This window comes from Microcaecilia unicolor, chromosome 6 (assembly GCF_901765095.1).
Source record: "Microcaecilia unicolor chromosome 6, aMicUni1.1, whole genome shotgun sequence".
In the NCBI taxonomy this organism is placed as follows: Eukaryota; Metazoa; Chordata; class Amphibia; order Gymnophiona; family Siphonopidae; genus Microcaecilia; species Microcaecilia unicolor.
Window position 1 is genome coordinate 132,326,006 of NC_044036.1, and position 21,934 is coordinate 132,347,939.

General features: G+C 43.3%; 1 protein-coding gene across 1 annotated transcript; it reads left to right on the plus strand.

Moving 5' to 3' along the window:
- The first annotated feature begins 836 nt into the window (after positions 1 to 836).
- TATDN2 (TatD DNase domain containing 2) lies at positions 837 to 21,351 on the plus strand. Its single transcript, XM_030206555.1, has 7 exons — positions 837 to 926; positions 2,404 to 2,828; positions 4,726 to 5,220; positions 8,566 to 9,393; positions 11,535 to 11,662; positions 18,061 to 18,244; positions 19,043 to 21,351. Exons 2-7 carry the CDS (start codon positions 2,412 to 2,414, stop codon positions 19,181 to 19,183), a joined length of 2,193 nt encoding a protein of 730 aa, XP_030062415.1. The 5' UTR covers positions 837 to 926; positions 2,404 to 2,411; the 3' UTR covers positions 19,184 to 21,351.
- Positions 21,352 to 21,934: the final 583 nt, after the last annotated feature.

A 21,934-nucleotide genomic window follows, 5' to 3' on the forward strand; every position in this document is an offset into this window, starting at 1 on the left:
TTTCAGTTATCTGTTATTATTTGCGAACCACACAGTTTTGTCCACTGTTCCAAGTTCAGAGAATAAACACAATTGTAAGGATAGCCCTTTTCTGTGTCCCACATAACAACCCTTAATCCTCTGGTGTTTCCCAGATCGAGGACCTGAAGAAGTGGCCATGGTGCCTACGCAGTCACCAAGGGGTGTGGATGGATGCAATGCCTGCAACTTTGATGAAATCCCCAGGCAAGTATTGTGCTTGGCCCCCTCAAATAGCCCATTGGGTTGGGAAGGGGGGGGGGGGAAGAGGACATGGGGCCCCATGGAGGGAGATACAGTATATGTATATATCGGGGTTGGGGGGGGGGGTGACAGCTGTAATCCCATGTGCCAACCGTTTTTCTAATGGGGCATTTTCTTTTTTGAAAAGGACACGGCCCTATTTATATTTCCCGTGAATATTATATGTCTTCACGTGGCTTGGGGCCCTGGAGATATATGTTGCAGGTTGTGCTTTTCAGTTTCGTTTTATAGTTCTCTTATTTTTCTTGGGGGGCGTGGGACCCGCTTACCGGAAGAGCGGGTAAGGCAGGCTTTTGTCGGCGCCGCCTTACCTGTTGCTGCTGCTGGTGTATCACGTCCTGGACTGGTCCGAGACGAGTCGGCCACTCGGCTCAAGTTTTCCGCTCAACTATCACCACGCCCGCGTGCTGCAGCCTCGCGCCCCAGCGCCCAATCGAAATGGCGCACTCCTGGGGCTACCAATCCGGTCCCTGGCGTCCAGTCAGGGGGCGGGCTTTACGCGGCCGAGCAAGGCGGGACAGTGTGGAGCGAGCTGGTCACGTGAGGAGGCCGACCTTTAGTCCGGCTGCGATGATGGACGCGCCACGCTCGTTCGGAGGAGGAGGAAAGGGAGCCCGGGGTTAAAAAGTCTGGTTTTACTTCAGGTATAAACTCAGTCAGACCGCGCACCCGAACGTAACTCGCCCTGAAGAGCGGCGCGAGACACAGGCGGGTGGTGGTGGTGGCGCCGTTACCGTCACTCTTCTGTCTCGGGCCCTGCTATGGAAGTTTTCTGCTAGCGATTTTTGTAAAAAGATCCTAGAGAATCCAGAGGATCCCGTCCTTTACCCCGTTTAGGACATTATTTCAAAAGACGAGCTGCTGAAATATACAATTAAAGAGTTCGGGGGTTTTGGTTTTTTTGTTGGTTACGTTACACACAGAACAAACACTTTATAGTTTCTTGCAGTTCTCAGACAGCTCGTGCAGTGCTGCCCAGGACACGTGATCTGAGGGCTTATTTTCAAAGCACTTATACAAAGCTCCATAGGTTACTCTGTAACTTTCTAAGTCTAAGTGCTTTGAAAATACACCTCTTGTGTACAGTACCTGCTGTATACAAACAAGTTAATAAAAACTGAAAGCACAAATAGCATAAGGCATTTTTTATTGCATTAGCTTAATTTCTTTTAATTAGATTTAGGGAACAAAACCCTCTTCCCTCAATACAGAAAATAAGTGAATCACAGTAACATAGTAGATGGCAGCAGAGAAAGACCTGTACGGTCCATCCAGTCTGCCCAACAAGATAAACTCATATGTGCTACTTTTTGTGTATACCTGACGATTTGTATCTGCCATTTTCAGGGCACAGGTCTTAGAAGTCTGCCCAGTACTAGCCCCGCCACCCAATCTTGGCTAAGCTTCTGAGGATCCCTTCCTTCTGAACAGGATTTCTTTATGTTTATCCCACGCATGTTTGAATTCCGTTACCATTTTCATCACCACCTCCCGCAGGACGGCATTCCAAGTATCCACCACTTTCTCCGTGAAAAAATACTTCCTGGCATTTTTCTTGAGTCTGCCCCCCTTCAATCTCATTTCATGTCCTCTAGTTCTACCGCCTTCCCATCTATGGAAAAGGTTCGTTTGCGGATTAATACCTTTCAAATATTTGAACGTCTATCATATCACCCCTGTTTCTCCTTTCCTCTAGGGTATACATATTCAGGTCAGCAAGTCTCTCCTCATACGTCTTGTAACGCAAATCCCATACCATTCTCGTAGTTTTTCTTTGCACCGCTTCAATTCTTTTTACATCCTTAGCAAGATATGGCCTCCAAAACTGAATACAATACTCCAGGTGGGGCCTCACCATAACTTATAATCATAAAAAGTCTGAACACCACACTGCGGATCTTAATATAAACATACACATCTCCAGTCTCTTCTGAGAGATTCAGGAAACAGACCACGTTTCTGATAAAGCTTTTAAAAAAGTATTTAATGTCATCACTGAAAATGATTCATATAGCTTATCTGGAGAATCATTATTGAAATAACCTTAAATATATTTTAAAGGTTAGTTGACTTAGAATTGTGTGTTGGTTGTGCATTCAATGTTTGTTTTTATTTTTTTAGCAGTGATCATGCAGTATGATGGCGAGAGAAAGACTAAATATAAGTGGTGGGACAGACTGACAGATGTATCTCCTAGCAAATACCTGAAACGTAGTGAAATGTGTCGTCAGCCTTCTACTTGCCTGGACGTCCAAAAGGAACCCTGTAAATCAGAGGGACGTACTGTATTTATAGGCCTGGGGAGTGAAAACCATGTAACCTTGAATTCTTCAGCAGCAGCTTCCAGATCTTGGCCTGGCAGAAAGACAAACAGAGATCAACGTTCAGGACATTTTTCACTCAACTCAACTCAGAAAACAGGAGGCAGCAAAGGCAGTGAAAGAAAAAACAGCTCATTGCTTTCCAAGAAACTCTTCAGTAAAACCAGTTGCCCTGAAGACAGCTTAGAAAGCGTTTATGCTCAGTCAGAGTCCTTGAGCGATGAGGTATGTGAAATGATAAACAGTCTCAAAATGCAAGCTTGAACTTGTTCATATTTTCTACAAAGCACAAAACAAGGTGCATTTAAGTCTGTGAGGTTTGGAGGAAGTGGCTATAACCCATGTGCAGCTGTTGTTTAAGGTCACTGGAAAACACCTCTGCAGAGGTTACTGAAAAATATGCAAGTGAGAAATATCTGAGACACTAGTACTGGAAGTTGAAACAGTGCAGTTCTGAAATGCATATCAATCACTGCTTGTGATGTAAAAAATATATATCTACTGTAGTGTCTGTGCCATAGGTAAAAATGTAACTTTTTGTTTTGTTAGAGCCATTAGAAATAATGGACAGGATCCGAATAGTAGCATTTCCAGAAAGTTGTTACACTGGTGCAGTACAAAATATGCAGTTCGGAAAACTTCATTCTCCCCCAGGTCGATATGGCTGCTAGAATACAGTACTGTGAAGAGTAGATAAACACCACTGGGGTTGGTCTGTGTATGCGTTCTGCATTGCTAAGACAGTTGTCAGCTGCTGGGTAGGACTGAAGTAAATTCTTCAGGGAGCAGCAGAGTTTGTGCATATTTTGGTGGTTTTTGTTTTGGAATGTTTCTTCCTCCACTGTTCCTCATTCCAGTCTTTCTTTGCCTTTTCCCTCCCATCAATCTCTTTGTAGTGTAGCCCTGTTACTGCAGTGGATGTCAGGTACCATTATTTGAGTTTCATGTTACTCCTGGGGGGAATTCTGTGCAACTGTACAGCACAGAAATTTTCTGTGGATGGGAGAAAGAGTTTCTCCATCAGATTAGCAGCTTCAGCAGTGGTGAGCAGGCAGGAGCAAGCAGGCTGTATCTGTTAGTGGTGCAGGCAGCAGGAGGCTGGTTGCAGGCCGCATCTGATAGCGGTACAGGCAGCGGAAGCCAGCTCCATAGGGCAGGAGAGAGGAGGTGGGTTTTGTTTATTAGCAGCACAGGCAGGAGGAGGGCAGGCTGGTCCAAGTGGCCAAATGTAAAATATTAGCCAGGTGTGAGAGAGGCCAAGAAGTGAGGTATCATGTCTTGAGAGAGGGGAGGGGAAGGTGAGTGGAGGTGTGAGGCCTTAGAAATTTTTTTTTGTGGAGGAGGGAAAGAAAAGATGGGATCAGGCCTTGATATGGTGGAAGATACAGGGTGGAGGAGGGGAGGAAGAGTGAACGGCCAGAGGAGATTGGGCTTGTAAGTAGGAGCATGCAGGGAATTGAGGGTTAAGGGGGGGGGGTGCAGAAAGTGAGTCAGAGCATGAACGATGTTGGGCTTGAAGGACATTGAACCCCGAGAGAGAAGACAAAGCAAAGGGAGTTGAGTAGAGCAGTTCAGACCCGGAGTGGGGGAGGAGTGGAGTCTGAGTGGAGAAAAAGGTATTTTTATACTCTTAGGATGTACACGTGAGGAAATTATGTATATAATGTAAAACAATTCTGCATCTTAGTTAAAAACTCATTACAGAAAAATTATCAAACATGAATCACATTCTTTACGTAATTATTTTCATGAAAATGAAAACTGCAGAATTTTTAAATTATTTGTGCAGAATTCTCCCAGGAATGTCATATGCTGCAGAAGTTGTAGGTTCAGTTCCTGAAGGGAAGGCTAAATAGATATTGCTCTTAGTGTTTTTTCTTAGCTAAAGGATAGCACTGAACTCTGTTTTCAGCCCATGATGTGGTTTCAGTACTTTCCCAGTACATGGAAGTGGGCCTGAGAAAATACTAGATGAAATGCATGATAGTTCCCTGATAAGAGCTGCACAGGAAAGCAGTCAAGAAAAATTGTATGACTGTAAACAGATTAAAATCACATACATTATTTGAGAATCATTACAAATTCCTGTTTTCTCTTACATGTGCTTTCTCTTAAATTTAAGGTTAAACAAGAAGACAGTGTAGATGGAGACAGCAGCCTGTTCCTCATGTCACATACTTCAAAAGAAGCCTCTTCCCCAAAAACCTCCTCACATGAAAGAAAGAGAAGCTTGAGTAACCAGGTGTCCTCTGCACTGTTCCGAAGGACCATCCTTGACGTCTTTGGAAGTTCACTAAACAAACGAGGGAGAGAGGGTACTAGTTCAGGCAGAGATCTTAAAACCTCACCTGAGACAACAGAAGTTCACAAGCCAAGCAGTGAGCGTGCAAGAAATGTCTCCTCATCAAGCAGTAAAGAAGAAACTCAAGAATCTGAACAAGCGAGTGAGAGCAATGATCACACAGAAAATGGAGGAGGACAGTGCTGTACCCCATCGGGTGGCACACAGCCCGCTGGCACTCGGGCACAGCCTGTATATAATGGAGGACCTAGTACGCCATGCTTGTCTAGGCTTGTATTTTTAGATGAAGGTGATTCAGATGAAGATGATCGGAAGGTATGTCAGTTTTAGGCCTCCAGTGTTAAAAGAGTAAATGAACAGCTCCCATTAAGTGATCTCTAATAATAATGATTTAAGTTTTATAGCGCTACTGGACATGTGCAGTGCTGTACAGCAGTGATAAGTTTTCAGATACAATTTATTCCTATCCTAAGGAGCTTATTATCTGAGTCCCTGGGGTGGTAGGAGATATAAAGCGATTTGCCCAAGGTCATCGGGAGCTTCTGCCACTGACGCTTTCCCTGGTTCTCGTCTCATCGCTCTAACCACTAGGCCGCTTCTCACCCATCCATAAATATTAAGTCCATATGTCTGTGGTTCTGTTTGTGAGGTTTATTAGGAGCTTGTCACTTAAATCAAAGAGTGGAGGCGAGAACGGTAAATACAGAACAAAAAGCTTTTTGCGTGAAGGCAGACGAGAAATTTAGCAGTACAAAATATCCATACACAGTAATCTGTTAGTAAATGCTAATGAGTAGAACTATTTCATGATTATTCAGTCTATGGTACCATTTGACAAGAAAACTTCCTCCACTGAGCAAGCTTCTTTGCAGTTTGTTTTCCAGAGCTAAAGAAACTCAAGCTCATCAGAGATGTGGCTTGGCCCCCAAAACTCCCCAAGTATAGAGATTGACCATCATCCAAAAGGGGCCCTGGGTTATGGTCATCTTAAGGACTGGTGGTGCTACAAGCAGTCTTCTCCACAATGAACGTTAGGAAGTTGGTGCCATTGGGGTACATGCAAACTCAGAGAGGGTAGGGGTCCCAGTACTGGTGGAGCAATAAGCTCACAAGTTGTTCGTGGTGGGGGGGGCTCTTCAAAGGAACACCAGTAGACAGGCAGCTTTGCCTCTTTTATTCAACTTAGGACCAGTGGGTATTCAATGATGTTCAGAGCAGGTATGAGCTGCAGTTTACTTCCCTAGGTTTTCCTTGCATTTCAGGATGACAAGTCAAGTTGACCCTAGAAAGTCCCAGTGGTTGAACAGGTCATGGTCGTTATCCCATTTATTTTGTGGTGCCTGAAAAGAGCAGGGTTTTTTTTTTGCCCTATTCTGGACCTCAGGGGGATCAATTCTTCACTTTGGGCACCCTGGTTTTGAATGGAAACCTTGTGATTGGTGATTGTGGCCATCAGAAAAAGGGGAGGGGTCCTTACATCTATGGATCTTTGATGCTCATTTCCATATCCTAATAAGGAACAACACCAAAGATTCCTCATGTTGGGGAGGCACTTTCAGCTCACGGATCTGCCCTTCCATCTCCCCATTGCACCCAGGAGTTTGTTCATAAGGGGGGAACGTGTATTCACCTCTACTTAGATGATTGGTTGATATGGACCAAGTTAGAGATGGTCAGTTGATTATTTGCAGAGTGATTCAACTGTTGGAGGTCCTTGGCTGGGAAAGGGAATTAGGCCAAGATCGTCCTGTCACCAGGGCTGTGGAGTCGGTAAAAACGTACCCACTCGTACTCAAGCCTCTAATTAAAAATTTACAACATTATAATTTATGATAAATTTATCATTTTAAACTTTTGTAAAATAGGCATCATTTTATGCTTTTGTAAAATAGGCATCGGTATGAAGCTGAAGGGCAGATCTGCGTAGGTGTCATTTTATTCAAAATCTGTTTGAGGGAGCATTCACTCCCCTTGCACCCCACCTAGCTACGCCTCTGCAACCTAGCCCTTGCGAGATGCCGGTTTCAGAGGACAGGTTATTCTCTAGCTGTGATATTGATGTGCTTTCACTTCTTGTCTTATGTCCAAGTATAACACTTGTTTGATGCCTGGTGCGAAGAGCTTGATTTTTCTGCTGGCAGGCAGATATTTCTTCTTATTTTAGCCTGGACCTCAGATTGGCTCTCAATTTGTTGAAGGTAGAAGTTGCAGCCAATCACCCCCACCCCCTCCCCATCTCCGTGTTGGTAGAAGGAGTAGCACTCCCTTCTCTTCCAGTGTCACCTTTAAAATGGCAGCACCCTGCCCTGCCCAGCGTATCCTGGGATGTGCTGGGCAGAGCTTCCGTACCATATATGCACTGGGCAGGGCAGTGTGCTGCCATTTTAAAGGCGGCGCTGGAAGAGAAGGGAGTGCTATTCCCTCCTCCAACGCGGAGGGGCGGGTTGGCTGCTAGACCACTATGGCGGGTGTGGGATTATCTTGGGGGGAGGGAGAAGGCCACTGGGCCACCAGGGAAAACTGGCATTAGGGGGCTTATGTAAGGAGGGCCTGCAAACCGTAACACCAGCTCTGAGTTGGCGTAGGGTTTGCTGCAGAAGCAACGCCAATGTTTAGTGCGCTGCCCGTTGAGCATTAGAGAAGAATAGGTAATGCCCTGTTTGGCATGCATTTGCATACTTATTGCATTCGGTGCTGGCGAGCGCATTCTTACCCAGGCTCGCCAGCTCTGATCAGGCGGGAGCAAACGTGGTTCTACTATGGTGCAGTTGGCCTCTAGCGCCCACAATTGCTTCTGATCATCAGGGCACTAGTGGGGTTCAGCCCTGCCAATCACTAGGGTAGTATGTGTGTTGCTGTAGTGATTCTCATTGGCTGCTTTGTGATGCAGACTCATCTTAAATCTATTTAGTCATTTTATAGGGACAGGTCTAATTCATAGCACTGTGTTAGGATTACCAATCACATCACATCACAGGGATTCTTCTACTGTTTACCATAAGATTGTGAACGTTTAATGTATGCATCCTATGGAATCCAAAAGCAAACTGTCAATGGCAGTTATGTGCTAATAGAGCCACCTGTTGTGCCAGTCAGAGAGGGAGTTGAGGGGGACTTATCATGATAAATGGATGAATAGTAGCAGAGGGGAGAGGGTGAGGTGCCAACTTCAGGAACCCTATGTGTTAACAAACTGCATACAAGGCCTTCATAAAGTGTAGATCTGTTAACTCCACAGAAAAGCTCTCTGTTCTAGATCTAGATTATTTTATCAGAAGCTCTTGATGAAAAGAACTTTGGGTACTTTATCATTCTTGTCTAATCAACTAGTGAATTGAGGTAACCCGCTTATTGTTTCAGTTCATTTGTTCATAGCATTTTAAATGTACTGTATATTGCTTTCAGGAAGAAAGTCGGTAAAGGATTAATTGTAGGGCAACTTAACTTGCTGGCTTGGTGGGTTTAATGTATACCTAGAGGAGTCTTCATAATATAGAGTTGCACATTCTGAGTGTTCTCTGCATTGAGGCATTTTTCGGAGTTTGAAACTGTAATCCTTCCAAGTATTTTCATGTTAAATTTTTTTGCAGTAGATTAAACCTTTTCTCTTTTTTTTTTTTTTTTTTTTAATTTCACCCTTTTTATTTTCTTAAACTGAAGGTTGAAAGACAGCCGTCCATTGGAAGTGACTTTTCAGATGTAGAAGATTTGGAACCTCTAACCAAGTTCTCTCAGGATGAACTTTCTCCATCTGGCTGCTCAAGAGAGGATGTTACAAGTCCCCCATCTGACTGCATCAAGTACGTTCCTCGTTTATCCCGCAGGCCCTGGACTAGCACCCCACATAGTGGCAGCAAGACACAGAAACAAGCTGAGCCAAGTAGCCATTACATTTCCAAAAATTTAGGATTTGCAGCTGTATCTTCCTTAAGTAAGTCAAATGATTTTGACACAACAGATGAAGATGGATGTTGTCAGTCAGCTTCCTTTAATTCTTTTCGGATCCACAAAGAAAAGAGAACATTTCAGGAGGTGGAGCTGGATGTTTCTTACAATACACGGACTTCAGATTTCTTTTCTGATGACATTGACCAGGAGCGGTTGCCTGTTGAGCCACCAAAATGGCTGCAGGAAGAATTCATTGACACCCATTGTCATCTGGACATGCTGTACTCAAAGTTGTCTTTTAAAGGAACCTTTGCAAAGTTTCGTCAAGAGTATGACAGCACATTTCCTAAAGAATTTCAGGGTTGTATTACTGATTTCTGCAATCCCCGCTTTCTGAAGAATTTCCCCTGGAAGGAGTTGCTGGAGGAAGACATGGTGTGGGGAGCATTTGGTTGCCATCCACACTTTGCACGGTATTATACAGAAGGTCATGAGCAAGAGATGTTATATGCATTAAGGCACCCTAAAGCCATTGCATTTGGAGAAATGGGGTTGGATTATTCACACAAATGCACCACTGACGTCTCTACTCAGCATAAGGTAAGGGCTCCCAGAGTTCATAGACTATTTATAGAATAGTTTTGGTTATAGCTGTTTTCTGTTACAGCATTGGACTGGAACAGTTTAAATCAGCCCTTAAGATTTTTTTTATTTAACAGTGCATACCATACAAATAAGTACCTGTATGTATACTATGTAAACCGCTTTGAATGTAGTTGCAAAAAACCACAGAGGGCAGAATATCAAGTCCCATTTCCCTTTCCTCTTAGATGCTCAGTATTTCTCTGTCTCCAGTGCATGGTGAAGTCCAGATCATGCAGCTCCTAACCCAGTTGAACTGGGCATCAGTTGATTTAAGTGCAGTAAGCTTCTCTGCAAGCAGACCTCGTAGACGGATTTGTGAGTGATACTTTGATTCAGACCTGCAGATTGGTGATATAGTCATTCCTTGTTACATGCGTTGTTGGCACTAGTTAGGAGCACAACTGTATCCTGCATTTGGGACTGCAGTTACTCAGAGATTTTGGAGTGCCACTCATCATGAAAATTGCTTTGATACGTCCCACAGGTTCTGAACTGGTCTGGTGAAAATGCTAAGGACAGAGAAATTAGGTCTTACTTGCTGATTTTCTTCCCTTTAGTCCCATCAGTCCAAAGGCCCTCCTTAATATATTTTCCGTTATTAAACCACTTTAGTGTACTTTTAATGACAGATTTTCTTCAGGTTCAGAGTTCAATTTTATCTAACAGTGATAATGTTATGATGAGTATTATTAGTACAGCAACTCAAGCAAAATGGAAAACATGGTCCATTGCTTTGTCATTCAAAATAGTGAGCATCTAAGGCTGCACTATGTCCTTATGGGACGAAGTAGGCAAAACATCTATTTTTTTTCCACTGTCTCCATTCTTTGGCCAACGGGCACAGCCCACAGGTTCTTTCCCCATCCCTGATACAAGAGTCTAGCTACAAGACAGGCAATATTAGACCTTAGGAAAAGGTCTTGGAGACCTTGTATGCTGCTGCTGCTAAGTCCTTGTTGACTCCTAGTGATTCTTCAGAATCTCTGGGAGCAAAGGTTCCATTTTTTTTGCAGAGTTCCTTATCTTTCTTAAGGCTTTTATTTTTGTTTGTTTTGTTAAAATGCTTTCAGAGGGTGCACGGAATTAAAATTTTCCCCTTGCCTCCCTCACATACCACAGGTGCTTCAGCTTCAAAGTGGCGGCATTTGAAGGCACTGGATGATTGGGAGTCCCAGTTGCTTGCCACAGCCTCAGACTGTGAGAGATCCTCAGGGCCTAGGGCAGCTTCCCCTGGGAGGAGCAGCTGGATGAGGGAGGTCTCCCTATGGGTGAAGGGTGATGACCCTTCAGTAGTTCATCTCTTCCAGATGGGAGAGTTCCAGACGGTGATTACCAACTCTTTGGAGGCCTTAAGCATTGCAGTGACCCCTGTTCATGAGCCTTCCTCTGTAGACCTGAAGCGAGTATGAAAATGGGCAGAGCTATTATGGAGCCTTGTGTTTAATCATGGGCGGGTAGGGGTTGGGAGGAACTAAGTGGGGATCTTATGCATCCTTCTACCCAAGATGTCAGAGTGTAGAGGAAGAAGAGAGGGAGACATTTTTCAGATGATTGTCTTCTTGTAGTTACAGCAGAAAATGATTATGTGGCTCGGTTACTTTGTCCTCAATGATAAGGATGCATCCCAACTGCCAGCCACAGAATATGAAGATACTTTCATTTTAAGCAATTCTTCTGGCATATGTCATTGCTTGAAACAGGAGCTGTGAGTTACTTCTGGCTTCACACTGAAATGCTTGTATGTTTACAGCAATAGCCTTCTCCAGAGAAGAGTTTTAAGGGGAAATGGGACTTAAGTCAAGGACAAGTAACGTTGGCAATACGTTTCTGCAGTTGAGGTGAAAAACTGTTGATTTTTCAGAAAATATTTGTGGTGTTGCAGTAATGACCTTGTTCTTGAAGCTCTTACATCATTTCCAGCTGACACAGGGTTCAGGGACAGCTAGTGTTGCAGTAACAGGAAGAGAAGAAAAAGTTAACACTTTATTTAGAGCTTGAAAAGCCAGCAGTGGAAATTTTTAACTTGAAAACACATTATGCTTTGGTTTATTAGTGCATAGTTTGTTCAGATTTTGTCTCTGGTTTGCAATCTCCAGGTATTTGAGCGGCAACTGAAATTGGGTGTGGCTCTGAAGAAACCATTAGTTATACACTGCAGAGATGCAGACACAGACCTGCTGGAGATCATGAAAAACTTTGTGCCAAGAGATTATAAAATACACAGGTAACGACCAACAGACTTCCTTTCAGGTGGCTTTGAAGTTCTAGCTCATTAAACTAAAAGGGCGAGGTTTCTCACATCTCTAAGCCCCAGAGCTAAGGGAGCCTTTGAAGTGAGCACTGCTGTGATATTATTATTTGTTTATTACATTTGCTTAGCAGTGTACAATATGTAAAAATTATTATTCTAAACAGTGTAGTAAAGAATCGATAGGAAAGAACACTTGCTCATAAAAATGAACAAGAGCTAAAACAGTCAAACAAGAAAAATGATAATTACATTAAAAATGCACAAACTGCTAGACCTCGGGGAGTGAAGCATTTAAGGTCTGAACAAAAATGTGCCCCTTAAGTAAATGCCTAAAGTGCTTTAAAGAACCTTTCTCCTGTAACCGCTATGGCAACGAGTTGTTGGGAGGTACGGTTGGCAAGTACAATGAAAGGAGCCTTTACTTGCCAACCTTACCTCCCAACAAACGGGTACAGTTAGCTGAGATGCACTACCAGAGTGCAACAGACCACCATTTGAACAAGAGGTGGGGGAACCTTCTCTTTAAAAGCCTTAAAGTCAACTTCAAAACTGTAAAAAGAATCCTATATTGCACTGGAAGCCGATGGTAAAGTATATAAAGAGGGGTCCCATGGGACCTAGAAAAGATGAGAAATTTTGCAACTTGATGAGGTTATGATAAAGGTGTGATAACTAAAATGTGGAAAAATTAAACAAAAAACCTAGGATAGTGGGTAAAAAACAAAACAGGAAATTGGCAAATGCCAACAATTATTGAACAGTGTGATACACGAGTTATGGAAATGTGCTTAATCAAAGGTTATGAAGAACGTAGGCAAATTTGCAGTCAGACTAAAGGAAGGAGCCAGGCTGTCTAATTGCAGTTAAGATCTGCTTGCATAGGTCAATGTCAACCTTAGAGATATTCGTAGAAATGTTGGACAGAATCCTGTGTTGACTTGCTCAAGCGGTGATGGGTAACTGACAATCATAGCAAGAGGTGGGCATCAGCAACATAAAAATAATAGCCTGGTTAGAAGGGTGATGATATATTGATTTGGATTGGGCTTGCACTGACTTCAGACTGTGAAAGAATGGGAACGAGAACCAGGGCTGTTGAAGCCAGAATGGGGCCACTAGTATTGTGGCTTTGTCTTTGCACAGCTTCTGGATAGGCTTGGATATGAATGGGGTTGGAAGATAGGCATAAAGGAAGAGGCCTGTTCATGGAATTGCAAAGGTGTCGGGGGTGAGCCTTTTCCCGGTGAGGATGCTTGGAGCAGAAGGACTCAAATTTTGCTTTGTAATGAGTTGCAAAGAGGTTGACTTGGGGAGGTGCCTCAAGTATTGAAAAGATGGTGAATGACGTGCTGGTGAAGCAACCACTGATATGGGTTGAGGGGCCTGCTGAGGTGGTCTGCAATGCAGTTTTGGTCTCCCAGTAGGTATGTGGCTTGTAGTGTGATGACATTGAAGAATGCGAATTGCCAGATTTTGATGGTTTCTACACATAGACTTCCCGTTTGTTGAGGTAGAACATGGCTACCTGGTTGTCAGTTTGAACAAGGTCTGTCTTGTGGGAGAGCCATGTTTTGAACACTCGCATAGTGTAGTAGACAGCCCTGAGTTTGAGCCGGTTGATATGGAGCATCTTTTCATTGTCCATGTGCCTTGTATCTGGAGGTCGAGAAGGTGAGTGCCCCAACTGGTGGTGAAGCATCGGTGGTAAGGACAAGATGAGGTTGTGGTTATTGAAGTAGTATGGTGTAAGATGTGCATTTTTGGGGGGTTTCTGCCAGGTACTTGGAAACAGGCTACCGGGCTAGATGGACCATTGGTGTGACTCAATATGGCTATTCTTATGTTGTTAAGATGAGGATAAAGATAGCTGGTTGATATTTATGCATATTTTCAAAGCACTTAGCCTTCCAAAGTTCCATAGAAACCTATGGAACTTTGGAAGGCTAAGTGCTTTGAAAATGAGCCCCATTGTGTATCTAGATTTTCAGAAGGTGTTTGACAAAGTACCTCATGAAAGACTCCAGAGGAAATTGGAGAGTCGTGGGATGGAAGTAGTGTCCTATTGTGGATTAAAAACTGGTTAAAAGATAGAAAACAGAGAGTAGGGTTAAATGGTCAGTATTCTCAATGGAGAAGGGTAGTTAGTGGGGTTCCCCAGGGGTCTGTGCTGGGACCTTTGCCTTTTAACTTATTTATAAATGACCTAGAGATGGGAGTAACTAGTGAGGTAATTACATTTGCTGACGACACAAAGTTATTCGAAGTCGTTAAATCGCGGGAGGATTTAATTGCAAAGGACTGAAATACAAAACAACTTACACTTCCAGCTTCTCCTACATAAGAACAAAACTATGGAGTGGCCTCCCAAAAGCTGTGAAAACAATACGCGACCACCTGAACTTCAGGAAATCACTAAAAACCAACCTCTTCAAAACGGCCTACCCCAACAACCCCACGTAAACCTCCCACCCAGCAACACAACAAGACTATAATCGTATTGGACAACACGCAATCTTCATCCCTTCCGACCCTCCAATTATAACTTATATGATCATTATACAACCTTGTATCTGTTATCAACCGACTGGGCAAGCGCTTTTGACGGTACTGTGTAAGCCACATTGAACCTGCAAATAGGTGGGAAAATGTGGGGTACAAATGCAATAAATAAATAAAATTGTGAAAAATTACAAGAGGACCTTATGAGACTGGGAGATTGGACATCTAAATGGCAGATTACATTTAATGTGAGCAAGTGCAAAGTGATGCATGTGGGAATGAGGAACCCGAATTATAGCTACGTCATGTAAGGTTCCATGTTAGGAGTCACTGACCAAGAAAGGGATCTTGGTGTCGTCGGTGATGATATGTTGAAACCTTCTGCTCAGTGTGCTGCTGCGGCTAAGAAAGCAAATAGAATGTTGGGTATTATTAGGAAAGGAATGGAAAACAAAAATGAGAACATTATAATGCCTTTGTATCGCTCCATGGTGCGACTGAACCTCGAATATTTTGTTCAGTTCTGGTCCGCCGCATCTCAAAAAAGATATAGTGGAATTAGAAAAGGTGCAGAGAAGGGCGGCTAAAAGGATAAAGAGGATGGGACGACTCGGAGAAGAGACGACTAAGGGGAGATATGATAGAGGTCTACAAAATAATGAGTGGAGTTGAACGGGTAGATGTGAAGCGTCTGTTTACTAGGACTAGGGGGCATTGATAAAGCTACAAAGTAGTAAATTTAAAACTAATCTGAGAACATTTTTCTTCACTCAACATGTAATTAAACTCTGGCATTCGTTGCCAGAGAATGTGGTAAAGGCGGTTAGCTTAGCAGAGTTTAAAAAAGGTTTGGACAGCTTCCTAAAGGGAAAGTCCATAGACCATTATTAAATTGGACTTGGGGAAAATCCACTGTTTCTGGGATAAGCAGTATAAAATGTTTTGTACTTTTTTGGGGATCTTGCCAGGTATTTGTGACCTGGATTGGCCACTGTTGGAAACAGGATGCTGGGCTTGATGGACCTTTGGTCTGTCCCAGTATGGCAATACTTATGTACTTATGAGGTCTGTGAAGCCACCAGCATAGGCTATTGCGGATATTGGCAGGGATTTGAATTTTGTGTGAAAGAGGTTGAGCAGCTTGTATCCACTTTGTTTTAACTCCCATTGTATAAGGCCCATGTGAAGTTTGGCGTTTGGGGAGGACATGAACTGAAGCTGCAATATGGCCTAACAGTCATAGAAGAAGATGTGCAGAGGTTGTGAGTATTGAGGAAGCCGTTTTGTATAGCGAGAGTGGTATATCTGGTAACGCCGCTGAGAGCAGTAAGAGTGGGGTTTGCAGTAGGATGAATAAGAAGAATAGGGTGCACACCTGGATGCAGAAGAGTCAAGGCCCTCTGCAGAAAGGGTTTGAATGGTGGCACAATGGTCTTTAAGATTAACAGCCTCCTGCACCTTGTCGCCAAAGAGGTTGTCACTGTGTATGGGGCATCGGCGAGACAGTAGTGGATAGCATGACGGAGGCTGGAGGCCATTAACTAGGCGTGTCTGCATGCACTAATTAAGATGGATGCACCCCTTGACGCCATATGATAGGCATCAAAGGCTGCATGAAAGAGGTACTTAGTGTATTGTTGAGTATCATGAGATAGTGGCAGAATTTTTTTTTTTTTTTAAGTGTCAACCAGGAGAGGAGCAACAGAGGTTTGAATTTTTTAAGAAGATCATGGCTATTCTTATGTTCTTAAGCTCAAGCTGCTTGTGGTTCATTCCTTGTTATGGCAGTCACCAAGAAGACCATGGTTCCTGTGCAGGGAGGCATAGCCCTCAAGACCATGCAGGATCGGAAGATGGCTTTTGAGGTGGCTACCTTATGCCTCCAGACCACTGTGTCTGGGTCTTATGTGGCCAGGGTTTGTCTTAAGCTTACTCAGCAGGCAGCTGATACCTATGCAGCAGGAGACCCGGATTCCCTGGATTTGCCTACTTTGGAGGCCGGTCTGGCCTACCTTGCAGATGGTCTCTGTGACCTGCTTAGGGCTTCAGCGAAGCAGGCCGCTTTGGCGGTGTCAGCTGGTTGCAGCTTCACAACTGGGCGACGGGTTTTACTTCTAAGTCCACGTTTGCTAAGCTTTTCTTTCGTGGAAAACTCTTGTGTGGGGAGGATTTGCCTAAGGATCTTGGGGGAATCCCATCATTTGCCTGAGGATCGGCCTAAGCCTTCTTACAGTTCCCAGACTTGCTTCTGTTTCTGGTACTCCAAGCATTACAGTTCTGGTCGCTCTTTGGGCGCCTCCTGGTCCCGTTTTCAGCATAGGCAGCCTTCCTTTTTCAGTTTTCTCTTAGGGTGAAGATTGATCTGTGTCGATTTTAATTGAGTGCTTGCACCAGTTGTTGGCTTGTTGCCTTTCAGTTTACTGCTTCTAGAGGAAGGAGACCTTTTTTCTGGTTGGCTCATTCTGTGTCTTCAAACTGCTTTGTTGTTTCACTGTACACTGGCTCTGGGCACAGTGAAATTCAGTGCCCTCTGTGTTCACCTGCTGGCAAACAGACATAACCCACAAGTCCTGGATTGATCCATTGCTACTAAAGGAAAGAAAATTAGCAGGTAAGGACTAATTTCTCCTTTTTAATTATTATTATTTATTTATTTTTTACATAAAAGGATGAGGCCTGGTGATTGTTGTATTACAAATTGTGTGCTCTAATATAATTCACTAAAACCTAATTGTTTGTTTCTTGTGACTTAGTCATGTTTTCCCCAGACAGTAAATAAATTGGAAATACCGACAGTTTTTGCCACATGGTTGATATCTTCTTGGAAGAAATTTTTAGTTGTGTGGCTTTTGGATTATTTTTTGTTACCTTTGTACCCCGCGCTTTCCCACTCATGGCAGGCTCAATGCGGCTTACATATACAGGTACTTATTTCTACCTGGGGCAATGGAGGGTTAAGTGACTTGCCCAGAGTCACAAGGAGCTGCCCGTGCCTGAAGTGGGAATCGAACTCGGTTCCCCAGGACCAGAGTCCACCACCCTAACCACTAGGCCACTCCTCTCTTATCTTTAATTTAAGATTAGAGCAAGGTTATATGAAATTTCACAGATCATTGAAAGCACGTCTATGTAACAAGTATCTGGGTTAAATGTTGCCTGATTTTATCATATTTTGTTTTGTTATTTTTAATTGATGTATTTTTACCTTTTAAAAATGTATTTTCTTTCTCTGATTGTAATATTTGATGCACTCAAACCTTCAATCACTCTTACAAGTCCAAAGTCCAAGTTTATTTGATATACTGCAATACGAGCAGAAAGCACATCCAAGCAGTTACAGTGAACAATGACACAGACTGGTTGTGGAGAGGCTTGAAATGTCTCCAAAAAAACACTTGGAGCGCCTTCCACAGCCAGTGCTGTACTTTCTGCTTTATCTCACAACCTACCCTCTTTGGGCTGCACAGAGACTGCTACAATGCCGTCACTAAATTAAACACCTCCGTGATCTCTCAGCAGAGAGAGAGAAATCTCAGCTCCCAGCAGGACCTTTCTCCTCCACCCTATCCTGCAGCAGGGACAACTGCTGATCGATTCACCACAGGTTATGTTCCAGGAACCCATCAATTCTTACCTGGATCTGTTGGGGCGTTGACATGGGTGGAGAAGCAGTAAGTAGTACATGGATTGTTTGTCTCCAAATCAGCAAAACAGTCTCATTCATTTGGGATATGATAAGGGTTTGATTCACCATTCAAAGATTATCTGATCCTCCAACAAAGGTGTAATTTCACAGAATTAAAAGAGAGGGGTTGTAAACTAAATGTCAAAACTGCTGTTTCTAATGAGCATTTTCGGCTGTTTCTCTACAGGCATTGCTTTACTGGTAGTTACAATGTCATAGAACCATTTTTACTGGAGTTTCCAAACATGGCTGTGGGATTTACTGCCCTTCTCACTTACCCATCTGCCTACGAAGCCAGGGAGGCTGTGAGAAAAATCCCATTGGAGCGAATCATTGTAGAAACAGATGCTCCTTATTTTCTGCCCAGGCAGGTAAGGATTGGTTGCTGTGGTTTTTACCTGGATGAATGATTGCTTTTACTGGAGTAAGTCTGCTTTTGCACATGTTCTGAATGGCTCAGACAGAAGAATAAGCTACAGTGAATCTTTTTCGGAAGGTAGAACCTGAACAAAAAGTGATTAATACACACTTCGGCCTGGTGTGTTCTTCAGAGATATTACACTCAGTGGTCGAAAGCAGAATGCAGCATTCAGAGTTTTACCTCTGTTAAAACTGCCAAATTGAGGGCCAGGGATGAAGAGTTAATGATATCTTTGATCTAGAGCAGAAGGTCTTGCATTATAATGTGACGGTATAGCCTTTCCCGTGAGCTGATCTCTCTGGTTTGCTTGAACTTGCTGGTCTGTTGGCCAGTGATGTGATGTTTGAGCAGTTTCTCAGGTAGCAAGTACGGCACACTGCCCTGCAGAAGGTTACTGAGTGGGGACTTCTGGTGGCTGGAGGGGGAGGGAGGCATGATCATGCTCAAGACTGACACCTACTGACTATTCAGGGAGGAAGTCAGGGATTTGCTGCAGACTAGATATGTTTGCAGGGAGAGGAGGAGGTCTCCAGATAATTGGGAATGAAAGCTTATGCTGCCAGATCCTAGTCCTGGTTCTGATTGAGCTGAATATGTAAAGGAGCAGGAGGAAACTGAAAATACTGGGTCAAAAACCTGAAACTGAATTACGCTTTAGGCCCTTGTGTGATGTAATTTGTTTTTGGATGGGGGGATTCTGTAGCAGAGAGGCACCAAATGGTTAAATATTCGCTCTCTTGTTTACTAGGTTCCCAAAAGAACATGCCGGTTCTCACATCCTGGGCTGGCACTTCACACAGTTGGAGAGATTGCTAGACTCAAAGGACTGCCCATCTCGTCTGTCCTGGCCGTGCTGAGGCAGAACACCAAGCAGCTCTATAATCTTTAGCATGACCTTTTTAATGGAAAGAGGAGAGGTTCATTAAAATGTTTTTATTGTATTTGCTTACCCTGATTCAGGAAAGCTCCCCTTTATGGAAGGAGTGGGATGTTTTTGGTCTCTTCCCCACCCCCCTCCAGTCCTGCAGACAGTGGTTGTAGCTGAACTTGTTTTAATTCTGGATTCATCTGTGGCATTCTTCTACTTTCTAAAGCCAATCAACATGTAATCCAACCGCATTGTGTCTTCTGATTATTCAGAATACTTCCGAGGGAAGAAAAACAAAGTACCTGTCTATTTACAAATGACAAAAGATGAAATGGTTGCCCACCTTCCCCCTTTTCACACGTGGACAGTGTATATCCATGAACTGCCTTGCTATAAAGCTCCTGGATATGTTTTGTTTTACATTTACAATCCTTGTTTTACTTTTGTTTTTATAATTTCATGTCTGCTTCTGTTATGTAATTTGTAAACAGTCATAATGTTTTTAAGCAGTTGAGCTTTTCTGAGTGGTAAGCAGATTAATTTTGTAATCTTTTAATAAACATTTTTTTGTTCTGTAACCGGACATTTTTCATTTATCCTGAGGAAGGAAAACAGCACTGACTCCGATGGAATGGCCTGGCTCCAGAGGGAGCTTTGCTGCATTAGTATTGCTTTGAAATAAGAGCATCCTGCAGGTAGGGGGCTAAATGACTTTACCTCAGCAACTGCCCTGTGCAATCTTGGAGCTACATTTTACAGATTTTGCAAGTCATGTCTTTTTTTTTTTTTTTAAATAAATTGAAAGAATGTTTTTGTCACATTCATAACGTGGCCCTTGGCAGGATTGGAGGGGCCCAAATTATAGCTTGCCTTGACAAGCATGGGAGTTGGGGGCTACCCTGGCATGTAGGATCTTAACAGCTGGACTCTTCAGGTTTTCACTTAGCCATCCCTTGGGACTGTGGCAGGCTTGAAAGGAGAGATATTGTGATGCCTTCTGAAATTAGGAGGGTACAAACAGGGCAGTTGCCTTGGGCTCCTGGACCCGCCCAAAGCAGAAGAAAGTACAGCCAGCAAATGTGGCTTTGGGGCCCCTTTCCAAGTTTCTGTCCTGGACACCAGCAAGTCTAACAGCAACCCTGCAAACTAGGCTTGAGGCTTTCAGAGCTGGATCCCTTTTTCCTGTGCTGTATGGCACGATGGATCGTGGAATATTCATGAATGGAAAAGATGGTCCGAACTGTTCAGTCTGCTGCATCGGAAAGATTAAGATCTGTGTAGCAAAGCAGACAATAAGATCTAAGTCTCCTCTCAGTTTGTGGCTCGGGGAAGATTCTGAGGATTGTGTTCTTGTTTACTGGGAATCATTTGAGGATTTGAATTGGTGCAGCTCTCCAAGGAAGGATTTTGAATTTATGTGCTTTCCCCTGTAAACTTGTTAAAATCTTGAGTTACAGTCAGAGACTGTGTAAACAGTTTCTGCTTGGTACAAAGGCCAAGAGCAACAAGGTACTGCTGTTGTGGCCAACTGTGAATGTCCTTAGTAAGAAGATGGAGGGAAAGACTGGTATTCCCAAAGCTTGGTACAAAGGCCAAGAGCAACAAGGTACTGCTGTTGTGGCCAACTGTGAATGTCCTTAGTAAGAAGATGGAGGGAAAGACTGGTATTCCCAAAACTTTGGCCAAGCTGAATTAAGGTGCAATTGTGGACCAGAGTCCCTCTGATTCCATGATTTGCAGAAATAATTCCAAATCTGCCACTTGTCTTTTGAGTTGGCTTGTGAGTAAGCAGGGCATACAATCTTTTTCTGATACAAAGCTATAATGCATTTATTCCAGCTGCTTTATAGGTGGGGACCAGGTCTGTGCAGATTCAGCACTTGCTGATGGAATCCCATGGTTTTGTAATTCAAGAAGCCACAGCAGGGGTTTTTCTTTCTTAGGAACTGTGGGATGCAATTGCCCCGTGTCTTGGGCGTACGTTGGGTTTTCCTTATACAAATGATACAGGCCTCTTACATTTTTATCTTGTGTTCATAATTTGATTGCCAAGCTTGGAAAAGAATTTTCAGTAACACTAGCTGGGTAAAATGGTCTGACTGAAAACTGACCACCTTCCCTTTTTCAAATGTCGATAGAAATCAGTACATAAGTATTGCCATACTGGGACAGACTGAAGATCCATCAAGCCCAGCATCCTGTTTCCAACAGTGGCCAAATCTGTCAAGATACCAAAACAATACAATACATTTTATGCTGCTTGGTCTAGAAATAAACAGTGGATTTTCCCACTTCCATTTTAATAATGGTCTATGGACTTTTCCTTTAGGAAGCCAGCCAAACCTTTTTTTTTTAACCCTGCTAAGCTAACTGATTTTACTACATTCTCTGGCAATATTTTCTCCGATTCGTTTCATTGTGTGCCCCCTAGTCCTATTATTGTTGGAAAGAGTAAACAAGCGATTCACTTCTACCACTTTTACCTGTTATTTTATAGACCTCTATCATATCTCTCCTCAGCCATCTTTTCTCTAAGCCGAAGAGCCCTAGCTGCTTTAGCCTTTCCTCATAGGGAAGTTGTCTTATCCCCTTTATCATTTTTGTCACCCTTCTCTGTAGCTTTTCTAATTCCACTATTATCTTTTTTTGTGTCCTGCAGAGTTTTTAGTCTATTTGATTCAAGGCCCTCTTTAAGATACAATGCTATCCCTCCACCAATTCAATCCACCCTATTACTACGATATAGTTTGTACCACAGCATGCATTCTTCTA